The sequence below is a fragment of the Nerophis lumbriciformis genome, linkage group LG12 (assembly GCF_033978685.3).
Source record: "Nerophis lumbriciformis linkage group LG12, RoL_Nlum_v2.1, whole genome shotgun sequence".
In the NCBI taxonomy this organism is placed as follows: Eukaryota; Metazoa; Chordata; class Actinopteri; order Syngnathiformes; family Syngnathidae; genus Nerophis; species Nerophis lumbriciformis.
Window position 1 is genome coordinate 34,600,638 of NC_084559.2, and position 20,465 is coordinate 34,621,102.

Below are 20,465 nucleotides of genomic sequence, written 5' to 3' on the forward strand. Positions count from 1 at the left end.
TTAGCAAGTTGTAGCTGCTCTACTGCATAGGGGAGGATGTGTTCTCTCAGAACCATCATCGAGCACAGCAAATGTCTCTAGAGTGCGGTCTCCATTTTGTAGGAGCACTTTAACAACTTTCAGCAAAACTCTTTGAGGGCTTGGAGGCTGTTCCAGGTAGACTGTGGGGTTTTGGTTACACATCATCAGGACTTGTTGAGATGACTCTTGGATCGTGTCATGCAGTACTGTGAGTTGCGTCTCTTTGCATAAGTTACAAGGGCGTTTAAGCGTACATGCTGCAGCGTTGTGGCCACGACCGCACTTCCAACATCTGTTACCTTCTTGGATCCACTTATTGATCTCACTGGTATTCAGTTTCTTGAAGTCCAGGCATGAGTTGAGGTGATGCTCCTTACTGTTGCAAAATGGACAATAAGGACTAGGTTTAAAGGGTTGTGACTTTGTCAGATTGGTGCTCTGGCTGCTACCGGTCTCACCAGAACGTAAGAGAATTGATGCTGTCCTTTGTTTGGGCCATGGACTATTATGCTCCCTCTTGGCAGGAGGAGGCCCCGGGTTGTAGAGGTGAGTGACTCGGCTGGCCAGGCGCTTAGCTTGAGCTTTAACTTGGAGCCAGGATGCCAGGTCGGGCAGGGTGTAAGTACCTGGTACCTGGCTGTAGAACGCCGTCAATGAGACTAATTATCTCTCAATTGCCCCAAAAACATCTGAACTTAGCATACGATGCACCAAACATTTGCAGAAGTAGCAAGGCACGACATTCAGTTTAAATGCTGTAACAGTATGTGACAAAACTTACATTTAGTCGTCAACGCACACAAGGCTGGCTGCCACCATTGATTGAAACCGGCTATTCTGACAAAGACGTGCTTTAAAGGGGAATTTACATCACAGATTGACCTATCAACTTAAAGACACAGGAACATTACAGAACTGGTTAACGGCACACAATAGGCTTTCGTACAATTACAATGGGAGCTCAAATGTAACACAGGTTGTACAATTCTACTACATTTTTTGGAACATTTTTTCATAAAGGTTCATAACCTTTATGGAAAAACATTTGCCTAAAAATCAACTTAACATTATTCAAGTAGCGCATAATCTTCCTAAAGACGAAAAAAAAACTATTGCGCTGAGCCAGTATTTTGCTTTTTCTTTGGATTTCTGGTGGTTGTATTTAAAGTTATGTTTCTGTTTTACTTGTCTTTGTTGTGTGGGTGACTTTCCAATTGTCCTGCCTCTTGATATTCATTGTCTGAGTAGTTTCTCCTCGTCAGTTTCTTAGGCTTCTTGCGCATCAGCCAGTCATCGCTTTCCTTTTCTTGTTGTTTCTTTATGCTGTCACTTTTTCAGTTATTTGTTTATTATTTTTACTGAGCAAACTGTAATTTTTTGGTTTTTATTTGTACATACTTAGTCTGAAAGTAGACTGAAAAGAATCATGTGTTGAGAGGGAAATGTGGTCATTTAGACCCGGGGTTTGAACTCACAACCTACCGATCTCAGGGCGGACACTCTAACCACTAGGCCACTGAGGGGCTTTTGGCTAACAACTAGAATGAGCTCTGCTGCCCTTTCGAAAGACAATAGGACAGCCTGGAATCCAAAGACTCCACTCCAGGATGCATCTTCACCACCACAGCAGGGACGATGATCTCTCAATGACTGTCTGCCCTAACAGCCCTCACACCCAGCTCTCTAGCTTTATGTCAGTGAAAGAGATGTAATCAAGATCTTCAAGAAGCAGAACCCCCGCAAAGCATTTGGCCCAGACTCTGTCCATTCCTCCACATTGAAGCACTGTGCTGACCAACTCTCTCCAGTATTTACAATCATTTTTAACACCTAAAAAAACAACAACAAACAAACAAAAAAAAACAACTGGGATTTATATAGCGCTTTTCTAAGTACCCAAAGTCGCTTTACATGTAGAACCCATCAATCATTCACACCTGGTGGTGGTAAGCTACTTTCATAGCCACAGCTGCCCTGGGGTAGACTGACGGAAGCGTGGCTGCAATTTGCGCCAACGGCCCCTCCGACCACCACCTATCATTCAATTCACCGGTGTGAGTGGCACCGGGGACAAAGGGTGAAGTGTCCCGCCCAAGGACACAACGGCAGCGATTTTTGGATGGTAAGAGGCGGGGAGCGAACCTGCAACCCTCAGGTTTCTGGCACGGTTGCTCTACCCACTACGCCATGCCGCCCCATAATTGGAAACATGCCACGTGGCAGCCTGCTTCAAGTCTTCCACCCTCATCCTCGTCCCCCAAAAAACAATGACTACAGGACTTAATGACTACAGACCTGTTGCCCTGACCTCTGCAATGATGAAGTCTTTTGAGCGCCTTTTGCTCTCACACCTTAGAGAGCTCACTGACCCCTCCTGGACCCCCTACAGTTCACCTACAGAGCCGACAGGTCTGCTGATGACACGATCAACCTGGCCCTGAGCTCCATTTTGCATGGGTTATACAAACCCCGTTTCCATATGAGTTGGGAAATTGTGTTAGATGTAAATACAAACGGAGTACAATGATTTGCAAATCCTTTTCAACCCATATTCAATTGAATGCACTACAAAGACAAGATATTTGACGTTCAAACTCATAAACTTTTTTTTTTTTTGCAAATAATAATTAACTTAGAATTTCGTGGCTGCAACACGTGCCAAAGTAGTTGGGAAAGGGCATGTTCACCACTGTGTTACATCAGCTTTTCTTTTAACAACACTCAATAAACGATTGGGAACTGAGGAAACTAATTGTTGAAGCTTTGAAAGTGGAATTCTTTCCCATTCTTGTTTTATGTAGAGCTTCAGTCGTTCAACAGTCCGGGGTCTCCGCTGTCGTATTTAACGCTTCATAATGCGCCACACATTTTCGATGGGAGACAGGTCTGGACTGCAGGCGGGCCAGGAAAGTACCCACACTCTTTTTTTACGAAGCCACGCTGTTGTAACACGTGCTGAATGTGGCTTGGCATTGTCTTGCTGAAATAAGCAGGGGCGTCCATGAAAAAGACAGCGCTTAGATGGCAGCATATGTTGTTCCAAAACCTGTATGTGTCATGTCTGTGTGATCATGTTTGGTTTTAGTCATGTTTTGTTTAGTTTAGTTATTGGACTCTTTAGTTTCTGTTTACACTCCATTGTTTTTGTTTCCATGACTATCCATTAGTTTTCACCTGTCATGTCACGCACCTGTCTCACGCTTTGCACTGGTACACCTGTCACTAATCATGTCACTGCTATTTAAGCCTGTCTGTGTCTGTTGATCGTCCTGGTGACATTATCATATCCATCTATCCTTTCTACCTCTGCTACCTGTCATGCCAAGCCATTGTTTCATGCACGTTTTGCATACCACAGTAAGTGTTGTATATTTTATGTTTAGCGTTTTTGCCTTTGTGCAAGTTTTTGTTTCATTAGCCAAGTTTTTGTACTTCCGCCTCCTTGTGCGCGCTTTTCGTTTGTTCTTTTTGTTAGTGTAAAATTATACATGTATTTACCTTCATGCCATGTCCAGTCCAGCTTTACTTGCATCTCGGGAAAACAACCCCTCCACAGTCCTCGTCCTGACAGATGTCACCAGCAAAATAGTTTTTCCGCGAGAAAGTTGGACGAGAGAGCGTGGGAGGTCCTGCACGCGATGGAGGAGGAAACGCTGCACTACTCCTCCGTGGAGCGCAGAGACCGGATGTGAGGTCCAAATGGAGAATTGGTGCCATTGAACTCCGTGTGGCCCCACGACGTTGGCACGTCGCCCCAGCCGCGGAAGCGTCGCCCAAGACGGAGGACGTTTGGGAAGACTGCCGCGAGCGGTCAGGACACGTCACTCCCGCAAGCTCCTCCCCCTCTGGGCGGAAGCAGGCTGCTGCCAGCCCCGCTGCTCCAGGATGACGTCACGCCATCACCGGAGGATAACATCACAGAGCAAAATTTTTTTTTCCTCAAATCTCTTTTTTTTCAACCGCTCCCATCCAAAGACTCCATGTCCATAACAAAACTTTATCAAGATATGTTTTTAGAAATCAGGTCTGATCAGTCACAGCCATCTGAATTTCATGCCCCGCCCCCCAGGACTCAAGCCACGCCCAAGTCACAAACATTTATTTTTTTCACCCACCCAGGTAGAAAAAGAAAGACATTTTGGACAATTTAATGGGAAGGATTCTGCCCCCCTCCTGACCTCCCTCCACCCACCCCAAAAAACGGTTCCAGACCGCGGGGAGCGTGTCTGGTATCCGCTTCTTGAGGGGGGGGGGCTAGGGCTGGGAACTGTTTAGGTGGGGTGGCTCAGCATCGTCACGCCAAGCCACAGCCTCTAGCACGACCGACACCACCAGTTCTGCGGCCTGCCAAGCCACAGCCTCCAGCACGGCCGCCACCACCAGTCTTTCGGCCTGCTAAGCCGCAACCTCCGGTCCGGCCACCACCACCGGTCTTTTGGCCTGCCAAGCCGCAACCCCCAGCTAGGCCACCTCCACCTGCACCACGGCTAGCACCGCGGCTAGCTGCACCACGGCTAGCACCTGTCGCTGCTCCAAGGCTAGCACCACGACCTGCACCACGGCTAGCACCAGCGCCAAGGCTAGCGCTAGCACCTACGCCACGGCTAACTCCACGCCCTGCGCCAAGGCTACCACCAGCAACAAGGCTAGCACCTACGCCACGGCTAGCTCCACACCCTGCTCCAAGGCTAGCAACATGCCTAGCAGCATCACGCCAAGCTCCACCACACCAAGTTCCTCCAATAGCTGCTCCACGCCAAGTTCCTCCAGTCGCAGCTCCACGCCAAGTGCCGCCAGTCGCAGCTCCACGCCAAGTGCCGCCAGTCGCAGCTCCACGATGCCAAGTGCCGCCAGTCGCAGTTCCACGACGCCAAGTGCCGCCAGTCGCAGCTCCACGACGCCAAGTGCCGCCAGTCGCAGCTCCACGACGCCAAGACCAAGACCCTCCATGCCAAGACCAAGACCCTCCATGCCAAGACCAAGACCCGCCATGCCAAGACCAAGACCCGCCATGCCAAGACCAGCCATGCCAAGACCCAAGCCAAGACCAAGACCCGCCACGCTAAGCTTCGCCGCCTGACGCGCCACGCCAAGCTTCGCCGCCTGCCACGATGAAGACATGCCTGCCTCCTCCTCGGCCACGGAAGTGGCCGCTACCTGGTCCTCCACCACGCCAAGTGCGCCGACCTCCTCGTCGGCCACGGATGTGGCCCTTCCTGGGTCGCCCACCTCGTCAGGTACAGCGGCGCTCCACGCGTCGCCGCCACCTAACTCTGCCCCGGTGGATTCAGGGACACGTGGTCTGGCGACCCACCGCCATGTCCCCCTCCCGCCCTCCCATGACTCTTGATCTTGTTTTTGGACATCTAGTGTCTGTCCTTAAGGGAGGGGCTATGTCATGTCTGTGTGATCATGTTTTGTTTTAGTCATGTTTTGTTTTGTTTAGTTATTGGACTCTTTAGTTTCTGTTTACAGTCCATTGTTTTTGTTTCCATGACTACCCATTAGTTTTCACCTGTAATGTCACGCACCTGTCTCACGCTTTGCACTCGCACACCTGTCATTAATCATGTCACTGCTATTCAAGCCTGTCTGTGTCTGTTGATCGTCCTGGTGACATTATCATATCTATCTATCCTTTCTAACTCTGTTTACCTCTGTCATTATCATGCCCTGCTTATTCCATAGTGTTTGCTTCATGCCATGCCATGTAAGTTTTTGTTCTGCTCTAGTCACAGTAAGTGTTTATTAGTTTCACGTCCTAGTTTTTGTTTTCTTAGCCAAGTTTATCTCCGCCTGTGAGCGCGCCTTTTGTTTGTACCCTTTTTGTAGTTTGTTAGTGTTAAAATAAATATGTACTCACATTCATGCCTTGCCCGCGCCAACTTTCCTTTGCATTCCGGGAAAACACAACCCAAGGTCCACGTATTGACAGTATGTACCTTTCAGCATTAATGGTGCCTTCACAGATGTGTAAGTTACCCATGCCTTGGGCACTAATGCTTTTGAACTTTGCGTCGATAACAGTCTGGATGGTTCGCTTCCCCTTTGGTCTGGATGACACGATGTCGAATATTTCCAAAAACAATTTGAAATGTGGACTCGTCAGACCACAGAACACTTTTCCACTTTGCATGAGTCGATCTTAGATGATCTCGGGCCCAGAGAAGCCGGCGGCGTTTCTGGATTTTGTTGATAAATGGCTTTCGCTTTCCATAGTAGAGCTTTAACTTGCACTTATAGATGTAGCGACGAACTGTATTTAGTGACAGTGGTTTTCTGAAGTGCTCCTGAGTCCATGTGGTGATATCCTTTAGAGATTGATGTCGGTTTTGGATACAGTGCCGTCTGAGGGATTGAAGGTCACGGTCATTCAATGTTGGTTTCCGGCCATGCCGCTTACGTGGAGTGATTTCTCCAGATTCTCTGAACCTTTTGATGATATTATAGACCGTAGATGTTGAAATCCCTAAATTTCTTGCAATTGCACTTTGAGAAACGTTGTTCTTAAATTGTTTGACTATTTGCTCATGCAGTTGTGGACAAAGGGGTGTACCTCGCCCCATCCTTTCTTGTGAAAGACTGAGCATTTTTTGGGAAGCTGTTTTTATACCCAATCATGGCACCCACCTGTTCCCAATTAGCCTACACACCTGTGGGATGTTCCAAATAAGTGTTTGATGAGCAGTCCTCAACTTTATCAATATGTATTGCCACCTTTCCCAACTTCTTTGTCACGTGTTGCTGGCATCAAATTCTAAAGTTAATGATTATTTGCAAAAAAAAAAAGTTTATCAGTTTGAACATCAAATATGTTGTCTTTGTAGCATATTGAACTGAATATGGGTTGAAAATGATTTGCAAATCATTGTATTCCGTTTATATTTACATCTAACACAATTTCCCAACTCATATGGAAACGGGGTTTGTACTTGTATACTGCTTTTCTACCTTCCAAGTACTCAAGGATACTCCAAACATCTGGACACAGCAGTAACCTACGCCAGGATCCTGTTTATGGATTTCAGCCATGCCTTCAATGCAATAATCCCGGCCCTATATATATATATATATACACTATATTGCCAAAAATATTTGGCCACCCATCCAAATGATCAGAATCAGGTGTCCTAATCACTTGGCCCGGCCACAGGTGTGTAAAATCAATCACTTAGGCATGGAGACTGTTTCTACAAACATTTGTAAAAGAATGGGCCGCTCTCAGGAGCTTAGTGACTTCCAGCGTGGAACTGTCATAGGATACCACCTGTGCAACAAATCCAGTCGTGAAATTTCCTCGCTCCTAAATATTCCAAAGTCAACTGTCGGCTTTATTATAAGAACATGGAAGAGTTTGGGAACAACAGCAACTCAGCCACGAAGTGGTAGGCCACGTAAACTGACAGAGAGGGGTCCGCGGATGCTGAAGCGCATAGTGCAAAGAGGTCGCCGACTTTCTGCATAGTCAGTTGCTACAGCTCTCCGAACTTCATGTGACCTTCCAATTAGCCCACGTACAGTACGCAGAGAACTTCATGGAATGGGTTTCCATGGCCGAGCAGCTGGATCTAAGTCATACATCACCAAATCCAATGCAAAGCGTCGGATGCAGTATTGTAAAGCACGCCACCACTGGACTCTAGAGCAGTGGAGACGTGTTCTCTGGAGTGATGAATCACACTTTTCCATCTGGCAATCTGATGGACGAGTCTGGGTTTGGAGGTTGCCAGGAGAACGGTACATTACGGACTGCATTGTGCCGAGTGTGACATTTGGTGGGAGGAGGAATTATGGTCTGGGGTTGTTTTTCAGGAGTTGGGCTTGGCCCCTTAGTTCCAGTGAAAGGAACTTTGAATGCTCCAGGATCCCAAACATTTTTGGACAATTCCATGCTCCCAACCTTGTGGGAACAGTTTGGAGCGGTCCCCTTCCTCTTCCAACATGACTGTGCACCAGTGCACAAAGCAAGGTCCATAAAGACATGGATGACAGAGTCTGGTGTGGATGAACTTGACTGGCTTGCACAAAGTCCTGACCTGAACCCGATAAAACACCTTTGGGAGGAATTAGAATGCGCTTTTGGAAGAATGGTCAACAATTCCTATAAACACACTCCGCAACCTTGTGGACAACCTTCCCAGAAGAGTTGAATGGGATGGCATTTCAAGTTTATATGTGAGTCAAGGCAGGTGGCCAAATACTTTTGGCAATATAGTGTGTACATATGTATGTATGTATATATTTGTGTGTGTATGTTAAGGTTTATATATATATATATATATATATATATATATATATATATATATATATATATATATATATATATACAGTATATATGTGTGTGTGTGTGTGTATGTATGTATATATATATATATATATATATGTATATATATATATATGTGTGCGTGTGTGTGTATGTACTGTATATATATATATATATATAAATGTGTGCGTGTGTATGTGTGTATAAATATGTATATACATGTGTGTATGTATGTATATATGTATATTTGTGCGCATATATGTATGTACATATATATATGTATGTATGTACATACAGTATATATGTATGTACTGTATATATATGTATGTATATCTATATATGTATGTACTGTATATATATATATATATATATATATATATATGTATATCTATATATGTATGTGTGTGTATATTTAATATTGACGCATTGGTAGATCGTGCTTTGATTTTTGGCTGAGACCATGGATCTTGGGCTCGAAAAGGTTGCTGACCACTGGTGAAGGGTATTTAGATTTTGAGGACATAAAAATATATTTTGCAAGCACAGACATTACATTTTGAAAATAAATTAAACTCAAGCAAAAAATCCATCCATCCATCTTCAACCGCTTATCCGGAATCGGGTCACGGGGACAACAGCTCCAGCAGAGACCCCCAGACTTCCCTCTCCAGAGCAACATTAGCGACTTCCTCCTGGGGAATCCCGAAGCGTTCCCAGGCCAGAGAGGAGATGTAATCCCCCCATCTGGTCCTTGGCCTGCCGTGGGGTCTCCTCCCAGTTGGACGTGCAACGAGGACCTCCCTAGGGAGACGCTCGTGAGGCATCCGCACGAGATGCCCGAACCACCTAAGCTGGCTCCTTTCCAAGCGAAGAAGCAGCGGCTCTACTCCGAGTCTCTCTCGGGTGACTGAACTTCTCACCCTATCTCTAAGGGAGATAGGGTGAGAGCAACGAATAAAAATGTTAATATATATGTATTATGTGCTATTATCCATATTAACACTCAATAATTACTGCTTTCTGCAGTCATATGGATGCGCTCTCTCACGGCCCCTCTCTTCCGCTCTCTCGACCTCACCCTTCTGCGCAATCAACTTTTTGCCAAGTTTTCTATCTGTGTTGGTCCTGTGATGAGATGGCGACTTGTCCAGGGTGTACCCCGCCTTCCGCCCGAATGCAGCTGAGATAGGCTCCAGCACCCCCCGCGATCCCGAAAGGGACAAGCGGTAAAAAATGGATGGATGGATGGACACACTGTTATAATTGTGTCAGAAAGTCAGCCAATCAGAAAATGGACAAATGTACGCTCTGATTGGCTGCTTGGTCTCCAATGAGATCGCATGTTTTGCTATCATGGAAGCATTAGTTCACGCCTGATGGAGTCAACTGTCGTGTCCCAATTTAGCGGCCGCATCCTTCCAAGGACCCAGCCCATACGGTTGAGGGTTTGTGGGTCCTGGTCACTTCGGGCCGCAGCTGGAAAGTTGTTATTTGGGATGGACTAGCCTTCGCAACACTTCCTGGTTGTGTCACGTGTTCACATCCTCTGGCTTGGGGTCAGGTCCACGTAGTGGAGAAAAGATGATAAACAAAATAATAAATTATGAAGCAAAAGTTGATTTACATTTATGGTGTGTATGTGTGTTGCTGTCGGCGGATTTATCTCCTGCTCAGAGAGAAATCTTTTGTTTTTAAACATAGTGGGCTACTTTATACTGTAACCTAAATTGTAGAGCAGTCTGGTCAACTTTATTTTTTAAATCTGCTTTAAATATTCAGTCAATTCCAGCAATAACAAGTTTTTAGGATCTCTACATGTTATGTATTACTTTTTACATGTATTATTTATGCATTATTAACTGAGTCGAAGGATCGTGATTTTCTCTATAAAGCAAATATATATCGAGTAGTTTATGGAGAAATAAATGATGATTGCTTGATTAGTTTGTTTTTAGATCAAATGTAATATGTAATACAACAATCAGCTTAGCAAATTCACATTATGAGGTAGTTGGTACCTTCAGAAACACCATCCATCCATCCATTTTCTTCTGCTTATCCGAGGTCGGGTCGCGGGGGACTTTTATGGACAGAATTTCTAGGCGCAGTCAAGGCGTTGAGGGGATCCGGTTTGGTGACTGCAGGATTAGGTCTCTGCTTTTTGCAGATGATGTGATCCTGATGGTTTCAACTGGCCAGGATCTTCAGCTCTCACTGGATCGGTTCGCAGCCGAGTGTGAAGCGACTGGGATGATAATGTAAATTATTAGGTGGAATTTCATTTGTAATAACAATGTATTTTGCTGTCTTACAATAGTTGCAATTAAGGCAGGAAACAAATCAAAACAGCACTTTGTTTATTTATACAGGTAAAAAAAAAAAAGCTTTCAGATGATCTGCCAAACCTGCACGTTATTATATCTATTTGTTTTTGCTCTGTTGTCCTGTCGATTGTCTTGAGAGTCCATTTCCTCCTTGATTGTCCTAAACAGAACAGCAGAACCAACATAAACACAAGATCACATTAACAGTGATTCAAACACAAAGTATTTTACAACATTTTCAAGTGAAAAAAATTGTGCGTAGCGTCGACAAACAACTAATGTGATTTAACATGTACAAACAGTTCAAAAAGATCAAATATTGGAGTCAAACATTAGTAAGACATGTGATAAGACAGGAGTCAATCTATTGAGGTGTAAAAATTAAAAGAAAAATATGTAAGGCTGTTACCTCTGAACATTGGAAAGAAAGCTCCGGACACGAAGCTGTCTGCAATGGCCGAATATGAGGGTCTCTCTCGGGTAAAGAGAAGAGCGAAGAGCACGGAGGTCGCTTGACATTACGGCAGTCGAGGACTTAAAATATATTCATATCACTACTGTCACCCCAGCTGTACATGTCGGCTTTTAGATGTCTTAAATTAATAAATAAAGTTGTACTCACATTTTTAAAGTCGCGCTTGCCACTCCATGTAGCGCCGCCATGTTGCAAATAGTTTTTCAGAGCGATCTCATTGGAGACCAAGCAGCCAATCGGAGCGTCCATTTGTCTAATTCTCTGATTAATTGCCTTTTTGACGCAAATATAACATGTGTGTTTAAACTTGCGCGAGCGCAGAAAAAAAGTTGAATGCGTAAAAGGGTGAGGTTAAGAGAGGGGATGAAGTAATTGAGTGTTAATATGAAACAAACATGCAAACAAACGTTTACATTTGCTTAAACATTTTTTTTTCTCGCTTGAGTTTAATTTCTTTTCAACTTAAAATGTCTGTGCTTGCGAAATATATTTTTCTGTCCACAAAATCTGCCTTTGCGACCTCAAAATGAAGACAAAAATGAACGCCAATCATTTTATGAAGGCCGGTATCCTGCCTTCCTTAAGCACACTTGTACATGAAGGCAGTAAGTTCAACACCTTCCGCTCATCAAAACTCTGAACACCAGGTTGACTGATGGAGGCCAGGTTTATTGATAATTGCAAGGGTGAAACTGTAGGACACAAACATTGTAAATGTAAATGCATGAATTAAATGAACTTAATAATGTCATATCACAGACCACAGATTATCAAGTATTGCATTTGAATTAAATCTAAGTTTAACTTTGTCACACACCACTGTGTTGTTATGATTAATAATATCAGTGACATATATGCTTACTACTGTTTAAATTGTCTTAAGTAACAGTACAACAAACATCCACTAGATGGCGGCAGATGACAACAAATGAAAGTTGGCCGACATGAACAGGTAATGCAATCAGAGATCGTCTAACATCATAAAACACACACATTTCACAGCTAAATATGACTCATCAAACATTAAATATGGGTACATACCAACGATGCCACGAACAGCATAAGATATGATAGTTGTTTGCTGAGAAACACGAGAAATGAAGCGGAGTTGTGCGCACCTGTCTGAAATCTTGCCGGAGTCTAAACACGTGACCTACCTGCTTGTTTCTTAAAGGTATAGCTCACTTAACAGAACCAACTAAAATGACTCGGAAATAAACACACACTAAATAAAGTAATCTTAATAACTGAGGCAGAACAGCCGGTAAACTTTTTTTTGATTAAATAAACTTCGTAACTGTGAAAAATATAGAACATTGTAAAACAAACGTGTTCTGTTAAACCACCAATGGTAACAAAAGTTAGCCGGTGGTGTTTTTGTTATATTTGTGCATTGAAAAAGTTACTCTGCAGAAGTTGCAAACAGCTCCTTTTTAAAAGGGCTAAATAAAACAAATTCAGTTGAGTTGTTTTTGTGTCTTTTGCGGTTAATTTAAATAGTGTTAATGTATTTTCATATATAGAAAAACTTTTGCAACAATCATTTTCCAGACGCATTATTTGGGATCTTAGTAGATCAGGCCTATAGTGTGCAATGCTATGTTGAATTCAGTCTGCAGTTGCGACCGTTGATGCCTTTTGACTGCTCCTAATTGTTTAAAAAAGAATCTGGTTGTGTTCTGTTTTCTCTGGAAGGGTTTGTCTGTAATGTCTTTTAACTTAGAATAGGAAAAAAATGTCATCCAGCAGGAAACACGTAGTAAATAATGTCACTTTCCGTACGCCTCTGACACACACTCCATTTTTGGATTTTCTCCACTCCACTTTACTGGACTGCCATTACAGTGTCCAAAAATTATTTTACTGCACAGATCCTTCCGCCATTAATGTAAGAAAACTATAAATTGTTCTTCACTATAATAAAGCAGTATAAAATAGTACATTTCCAAATTGGATGCGCCGGATTCGAACCTCTAACCAAATGATGACTTCACACTCACTATGACAGTGGTTCTTAACCTTGTTGGAGGTCCCGAACCCCACCAGTTTCATGTGCGCATTCACCGAACCCTTCTTTAGTGAAAAATAAAACGTTTTTTTTTTTTCGAATTCAAGACAAAGTTATATGTTTTTGGTAACACTTTAGTATGGGGAACATATTCTAAGTAACAAAGACTTACTTTAGAGTTATTTGGTTAGGGTTAAGGTTTTTTGGTTAGGGTCAGGGTTAGAGGTACATGAGCTGCAACTGAGCTATCAGATCTCGTCCATTGAACGTGCTTATATGGATGAATTCCACCTTTTTTTGCAATCTTTTTAAGATTGCGAGCCTTTGCAACGGGGTCCATTTTTTTCGGTACAGTGCCTTGATTTTTTTTCTTTCGTACGATCCATTTTAATCCAGTTTGTTGCTCTCCCTCACAATACCGCTGAGTACAGCCGGGTAGTCATCTTAAATTGTAAGGATGGCTGTCTTGAATATATTAAAGTCTGTCCACAGCGCGGACACGCTGCCTCCTCTCCAGACAACGCCGTTTGTATGGCTGGTGTTAATGTGTATGTTAGTGTGTTATGGTGGTCATTTCTCCTATGGCCTTTGAACACACCGTGTCGGCGGAGAATGAACAAGGGTTGTGTGTCTAGGAGTGAAGCACGGATGCAGACGTGTGTGCACGGAGGAAATACTTGTTGGAATTGGGCCCGTTGTTAGCATAAAATTGACCATAAAAGCTAAAAAGAGTGTCAGGCTATGTTTTCTCCTGGACGCTACAATTCATTATTTCTAGAGATGTCCGATAATGGCTTTTTTGCCGATATCCAATATTGTCCAACTCTGAATTACAGATTCCGATATCAACCGATACCGATATATACAGTCGTGGAATTAACACATTATTATGCCTAATTTTGTTTTGATGCCCCGCTGGATGCATTAAACAATGTAACAAGGTTTTCCAAAATAAATAAACTCAAGTTAGGAAAAAAAATGCCAACATGGCACTGCCATATTTATTATTGAAGTCACAAAGGGCATTATTTGTTTTTAACATGCCTCAAAACAGCAGCTTGGAATTTAGGACATGCTCTCTCTGAGAGAGCATGAAGAGGTTGAGGTGGGCGGGGTTGGGGGAGGCGGGGTTGAGGTGGGGCGGGGGGTAGGGGGTAGCGGGGGGTGTATATTGTAGCGTCCCGGAAGAGTTAGTGCTGCAAGGGGTTCTGGGTATTTGTCTGTTGTGTTTATGTTGTGTTACGGTGCGGATGTTCTCCCGAAATGTGTTTGTCATTCCTTGTTTGGTGTGGGTTCACAGTGTGGCGCATATTTGTAACAGTGTTAAAGTTGTTTATACGGCCACCATCAGTGTGACCTGTATGGCTGTTGACCAACTATGCAATGCATTCACTTGTGTGTGTGAAAAGCCGTAGATATTATGTGATTGGGCCGGCACGCCCCCAATATCGTTGTCTGGGTGGAATTTGGGAGAAATTCAGGAGAATGGTTGCACCGGGAGATTTTCGGGAGGGGCACTGATATTCGAGAGTCTCCCGGGAAAATCGGGAGGGTTGACTGGGAGACGCAACTGCTTTGTACTTCTCCCTACGTCCGTGTACCACTCAGTACAGCAGCGTTTTAAAAATTCATAAATTTTACTTTTTGAAACCGATACCGATAATTTACGATATTACATTTTAAAGTATTTATCGGCCAATAATATCGGCAGTCCGATATTATCGGACATCTCTAATTATATTACTTTATTTTGTTAGGTCTGGCGGCTAATATGAAGCCCGTACATTAAGGAGAAACCCTAAAAATAGTTCAACCGGATGTATAGCGTAGCGCTTTTAAAAGTGTGTGATTGTTTTGAGAAAGTGTCTTGTCAAGTTTCGATGTCGGATCGACTGTTTGCAATAAAAAAAAGTCTCCTGTCGATATCCTGCCAACCATCTTTCATTTCTGTTGAGCATTTATGTCATCTTACGTACGAAATCAGTCACAGTAACAATTCAAGTGTTACGTCATCACTGCACCTTAATCGTAATCTGCACACAAAAGTGAAGCACCACTCACCTCTAGAACAACGCGCACAGCATGTGTGTGCTGCAGGGATGTTACCTCTTCTCACGACGAAAAATAGTCCTTTCTTGTCGGGAGAACAACTTGCCATGGCTTTGAACTTGATATTTCCACAATGTAGACTTTCCTTTGTCCATTTCTGCTCGCTTGTGACTCATCACTTGCTACTGATGAGTCATCAGTAGCAAGTGAAATGCAGCCAAGTTCCTCGCTACAGGATGGCCTGAGTGTCAAATAGGAAATGTTTGCGTTAATCGCTGGTTAAAAAAATGAGTGCCGTTATTGAAATGTATAGTTAACAGCCCTAGTATAAAGCAAACTATAACCTGCTACCCAAACATGTACAACAATTCTTCATTTCATTTCATTTCATTTTTATTTATCTCTTTCATTGATGTGCATCTTTGATAGACAATTATACCACAATTATTCAATTATACATTTACACACCAATGCCTGAGAAGGAGCAGGATGAAGAAAAAATCTTATATTTTCCTTCCCCCTTCAACATAATATGTAGTCTTAATGATTTATAAACCAACAATTACATCCAAATATAACGGAAACAACAACAAAAAAACACAAAAAAAACCACAAGTGCAAAACTTCATGAAGTACAAACCGAACAAAAAAAACAAAAGAAGTAATATACACCTCACAGATTGATACAAAACAAATACAAAACCAGGCAAAAAATAAGTAAAATAATAAATATAAGGCAAAATGTAAACACTTATGGCTGTCCATATGATCTTATTGTTCTGTCTTTATATATATTTTTCAATTGGAATATGTTTTTACAATCTTTTATCTCATTGTAAAGAGAATTCCATAGTTTAACCCCCACCACTGATATGCACATTTGTTTTAAAGTTGTCCTTGAATACTGATGTTGGAAATGACCTTTTCTTCTATGCTCTTCATTCTCAGAATTGATGACAAACATTTTTTGTAAATTTGCTGGTAATGTTTTACTTTTAGCCTTAAACATGACACATAATGTCTGTAACTTTACTAGCTCCTGTAATTTCAATAAACCCAAACTAATAAATAATATGTTAGTGTGTTCTAAGTAATCTACTCTATGAATAATCCTTATAGCTCTTTTCTTTAGTTGATACAATACCTTTATGTTACTCTTATATGTGTTCCCCCACACTTCCACACAATAGCTGATACATGGCAATATAAGTGCACAATACAATATACGCATTGCCCTATAATCCAACACATATTTTACCTTATTTATTATAAACATACTCTTAGACATCTTTTTCCGTACATGTGCAATATGAGATTTCCATGTCAGACCATCATCCGGTATCACTCCTAAAAATCTAAGTTCAGAAACCCTTTCAATATCAATTCCATCTATTGACAGTTTGATCGCTTCCTCCCTTTTCCTCTTACAAAAAATCATGAACGTTGTTTTTTCTACATTTAATGAAAATTTATTGACATCAAACCATCTCTTAAGTTTAATCATTTCCTGTTCAATAATGTTTGATAATGCTTTTAAGTCATGTCCCGAACTATAAAAGTTGGTGTCGTCCGCAAATAAAAAAAATTTCAATAACTTTGATACCTCACATATATCATTAACATATAAAATAAACAATTTTGGTCCCAAAACCGAACCTTGTGGAATTCCACATTCAATCCTCATATGTTCAGTTGTATTACCCATAAAATCCACAAACTCTTGTCCATTATCTAAATAACTTCTTAGCCAGTCTAAAACGACTCCTCTCACACCAAATGAATACAACTTGGATAATAATATAGAATGATCTATAGTATCAAATGCTTTTTTTAAATCGATAAATACCCCTATAGTGTATTTCTTATTATCAGTTGCTGTTGCTATATCCTCCATTATATTCATTACAGCTGAAGCAGTGGATCTATTGGTCCGGAATCCATACTGGCACTCACTCAACATCATGTTCTTTTCAATAAAACGGTCTAATTTTTTTACAAATATTTTTTCAATTATTTTACAAAATTGTGACAGCAGTGACACTGGTCTGTAATTAGTGAATCTATGTTTATCTCCCATTTTAAAGAGTGGAATTAAAGAGAAATATAACCTTAGATATAAATAACCTTAGATATTGGATTAGATATAAACATAACCTTAGAGAAAAATATAATGGAAGCACGTACAACACTTAAAACTTTTAGCATATCAGTATGTGGAATAAATTATGGAATGGACAAAGCAAAGAAGTCAAACAATGTACTAATATCCAGTTTAAGAAACTATTCAAACTGCAAGTGTTTACAAAATACAAAGAAGAACAATTATGATAAATGTCTTGAACATATTGAAAATGATATAACTTTCATTTTATTTCATTGGGTGAATCATAACTGACTTCGCTATTTATGAAGAGAACTGTTGTGTTTATAATTCACTGATGTAAATTGTGTACAAATTGAGAACAGGAAGTGAATATATGTTAGTAACTACTGTGAAGTAGAAAGGGGGTAAGATTGAACATGCTTTGCTTTTTCCAACTCTTTTTCCGACATATTGTAAGAAAAAAAAGAAAATGTGTATAATATGTGATGTATCGTATTTACATTTTATACATGTTCAAGATAAACTTAACCTAACTAATATAAAGCAAATTGTGAGGACAATTGTAAACAGACGATATGAAAAAATATATCATGAGAATTTTTTTGTTGTACTCGCCCGGCAATATGTAACAAAACAAAAGCAAAAAACAAATAAAATACTATGATTGTCCAATCAAATACACCTTTGCTGTCCTTCATTTTCTCTTAAATTTGTATCCGTCTCTTGTATGGGAAGTAGTTAAAAAGCAGCAATGTTCAATAAAGTTCCTAATTTTTTTAAATTTATTAATACAACAAGCAGGGGAATAAAATTAATTGCTGAAGAAAAAACATGAGCGATTGTTATTGTCATCCATAATGACTAAGGCTCACACTTTCCATACAGCCTCATGCTGCCCGTTGCCATGGCTAAGTTGAAGATCATGAGGTCCATCATGGTGGTGGTCCTCATATCGGGTCTTTCAGTGCTGCAGTTCTGGGATGACTTCCAGAAGGGGTTCACCTACCGCAAGAAGGACAACGTAGGGACAACAGGACAAAACCACACTACTGGAGCCCACCAAGATGCTAACCCTAAACTGTCCGATGATAAAAACAAAGAGGTGCTTCCTTTGTGTCCCATGACCTCCCCTCTTATAGGTGAGTGGAAAAAACACCTTATGTGTAAGTTTTGGTGTATTCTTTCATTTTTGAACTGGCCCAACTGCTACGAACTTGAAACTTCCTATTGTTACATTAATGTTTGGTCTCTTTATTCCTCGTGTTTTTTTTTTAAACTACAAATTTAACGATGTGAAAATTTCCCATCACAGTTATGACCAAAATGATCACAATTATTATCATCGTGGTAATGTTGAATGTGCTCAACAAGTACTTAAACACACACTAAAATCTTCTGGCCTAGTTTTTTAATTAACTAAAATAAATAAACCGTGTAAAGGCCCACTATTTTGCATGTTTTATGTTTCTTATACTTTACTGATAAGTTTTGTGGCGGGCAATCTGGTGCCTTACTCGGTTCAACAGTCCTTGAACATACCGCAAAAACACCTTTGTCTCGTAGTCCTCCGAGTTGAGATCAATCACTCGGTCTGAGAGAGTACAGCTTGTAAGTTCAATGTTCACAGTTGAATAGCTTAGTTGCTCAGACAGTGATATGTTTATATAAGTTTAGGTATAGTGTTTCATTATGGGGAAAGGCGTTAATGTTCTTGTTTTCATGTTAGCATTTAAGCTAGCAAGCTACCACTACTTAGTCCATGTGTGATGGACCCGAGTGGTGGAAATTTAAAATCTAATAAAATTTTGATAAAAACTAATATAAATATCAAGAACCCCATGTAGTGAGAGCAACCGTCCCAAAATAAGTAAAGATAATGATGATGATTTTCAATTTATTACACTACAAATTAAAAATGGTCAAGTAAATAACACAAAAAATACCAATTGGTAAACAATATTATGGTGAGGGTACAGCCGCGACATGCGTAGTGGGTCGGCGTCCTGGCTCCGCCCACTTCCACGGCGTCCTCCTGCACACAGAATTAAAACAGAGGCAGGCCACGGGGATAAAATCTTCTAAAAGTACAGAGACGCTCTCCGGGCTGACGCCACACTTACACGCAAGGCAGGGTTTCCCCTGCCCTTGCTGTAGTTCTGCGTCGAAGTATTGGGTACGCCCACTCTCCTCGCCAGTCGCCGGTCACTCGCGGGACTTACGTGGCCGTACCCGTCCCGTCTCGCTCCGCCTCTTGGTCGCTCCCGGGAGTCACCGCAGGTCTCTGGGTCCCGATCACTCCTGTCCACAGGACCACACAGCCAGCGTACAACGCACGAGCCCGCAAGCCCACAGCCAAAGGCAATTTGATCACCCCCACAGATCCACAATCCACGACACTTACTTCGGAGGCAGAGTTTCCTCTGCCCCTGCGTGTTGTGGGCTTCTTGGAGTTCACTCCGGTAGCTTGCGGGGTCTGCTGTGTAGTCATGGATTCCTTCCCAGCCTGCGGGCGCCCACCCGGTCGCTTCCGCTTCCCTCCGTCGCGCTCCCCGCGGTCGCTCTTCCTTCCTCGTCCCTCCCTTCTCTCTGAAAGCTCTTCCCTTTTAAATGTGTGCAGCCTTAATGCTCCACAGGTGCGGCTGTTCTCAGGTGCAGTCCGATTGGGCACTTTGGTTGTCAGGGGCAACAAGCTAAAAGGGGCAACGTCTTAAAATGCCAGCAAAGTCCACAAAGAATAAAAACATGCAATTAAAAATACAATCAATGTCCACAAAGTGTAAAAACATGCAACTAAAATCACAATCAAATTCCACAGCAATAAAAACATGCAACTAAAATCCACAACAATAAAAACACTCTAAAACATGCATGGCAACGAAACATTAAAAATAAAATCCCCTACTTGTGTCCCATCACACACGAGTGTATCAAAAAGCGGTTATTAATCACAGTTTTTCGATAATTTCAATTTAAAACGGTAATACTAATTTAAATTTAAAACAGGAATACTAAGTTTAATGTTAGCGCGGATAACTGAATTACCTGGGCAGCACGGTGAAAGAGGGGTTAGTGCATGTGCCTCACAATACGAAGGTCCTGAGTAGTCCTGAGTTCAATCCCGGGCTTGGGATCTTTCTGTGTGGAGTTTGCATGTTCTCCCTGTGACTGCGTGGGTTCCCTCCGGGTACTCCGGCTTCCTCCCACCTCCAAAGACATGCACC

At 42.0% G+C, this 20,465-nt stretch overlaps 1 protein-coding gene across 2 annotated transcripts in view; it reads left to right on the top strand.

Annotated features, from left to right (window-relative positions):
* LOC133623298 (beta-1,4-galactosyltransferase 4-like) overlaps positions 1-20,465 on the top strand; it is a 47,738-nt gene that overhangs the window by 3,683 nt on the left and 23,590 nt on the right. For both annotated transcript variants that reach the window (XM_061986473.1, XM_061986472.2), the window contains exon 2: positions 18,130-18,383. In XM_061986473.1, the coding sequence (XP_061842457.1) occupies positions 18,130-18,383 (254 nt within the window). The remainder of the gene's footprint in view (positions 1-18,129; positions 18,384-20,465) is intronic.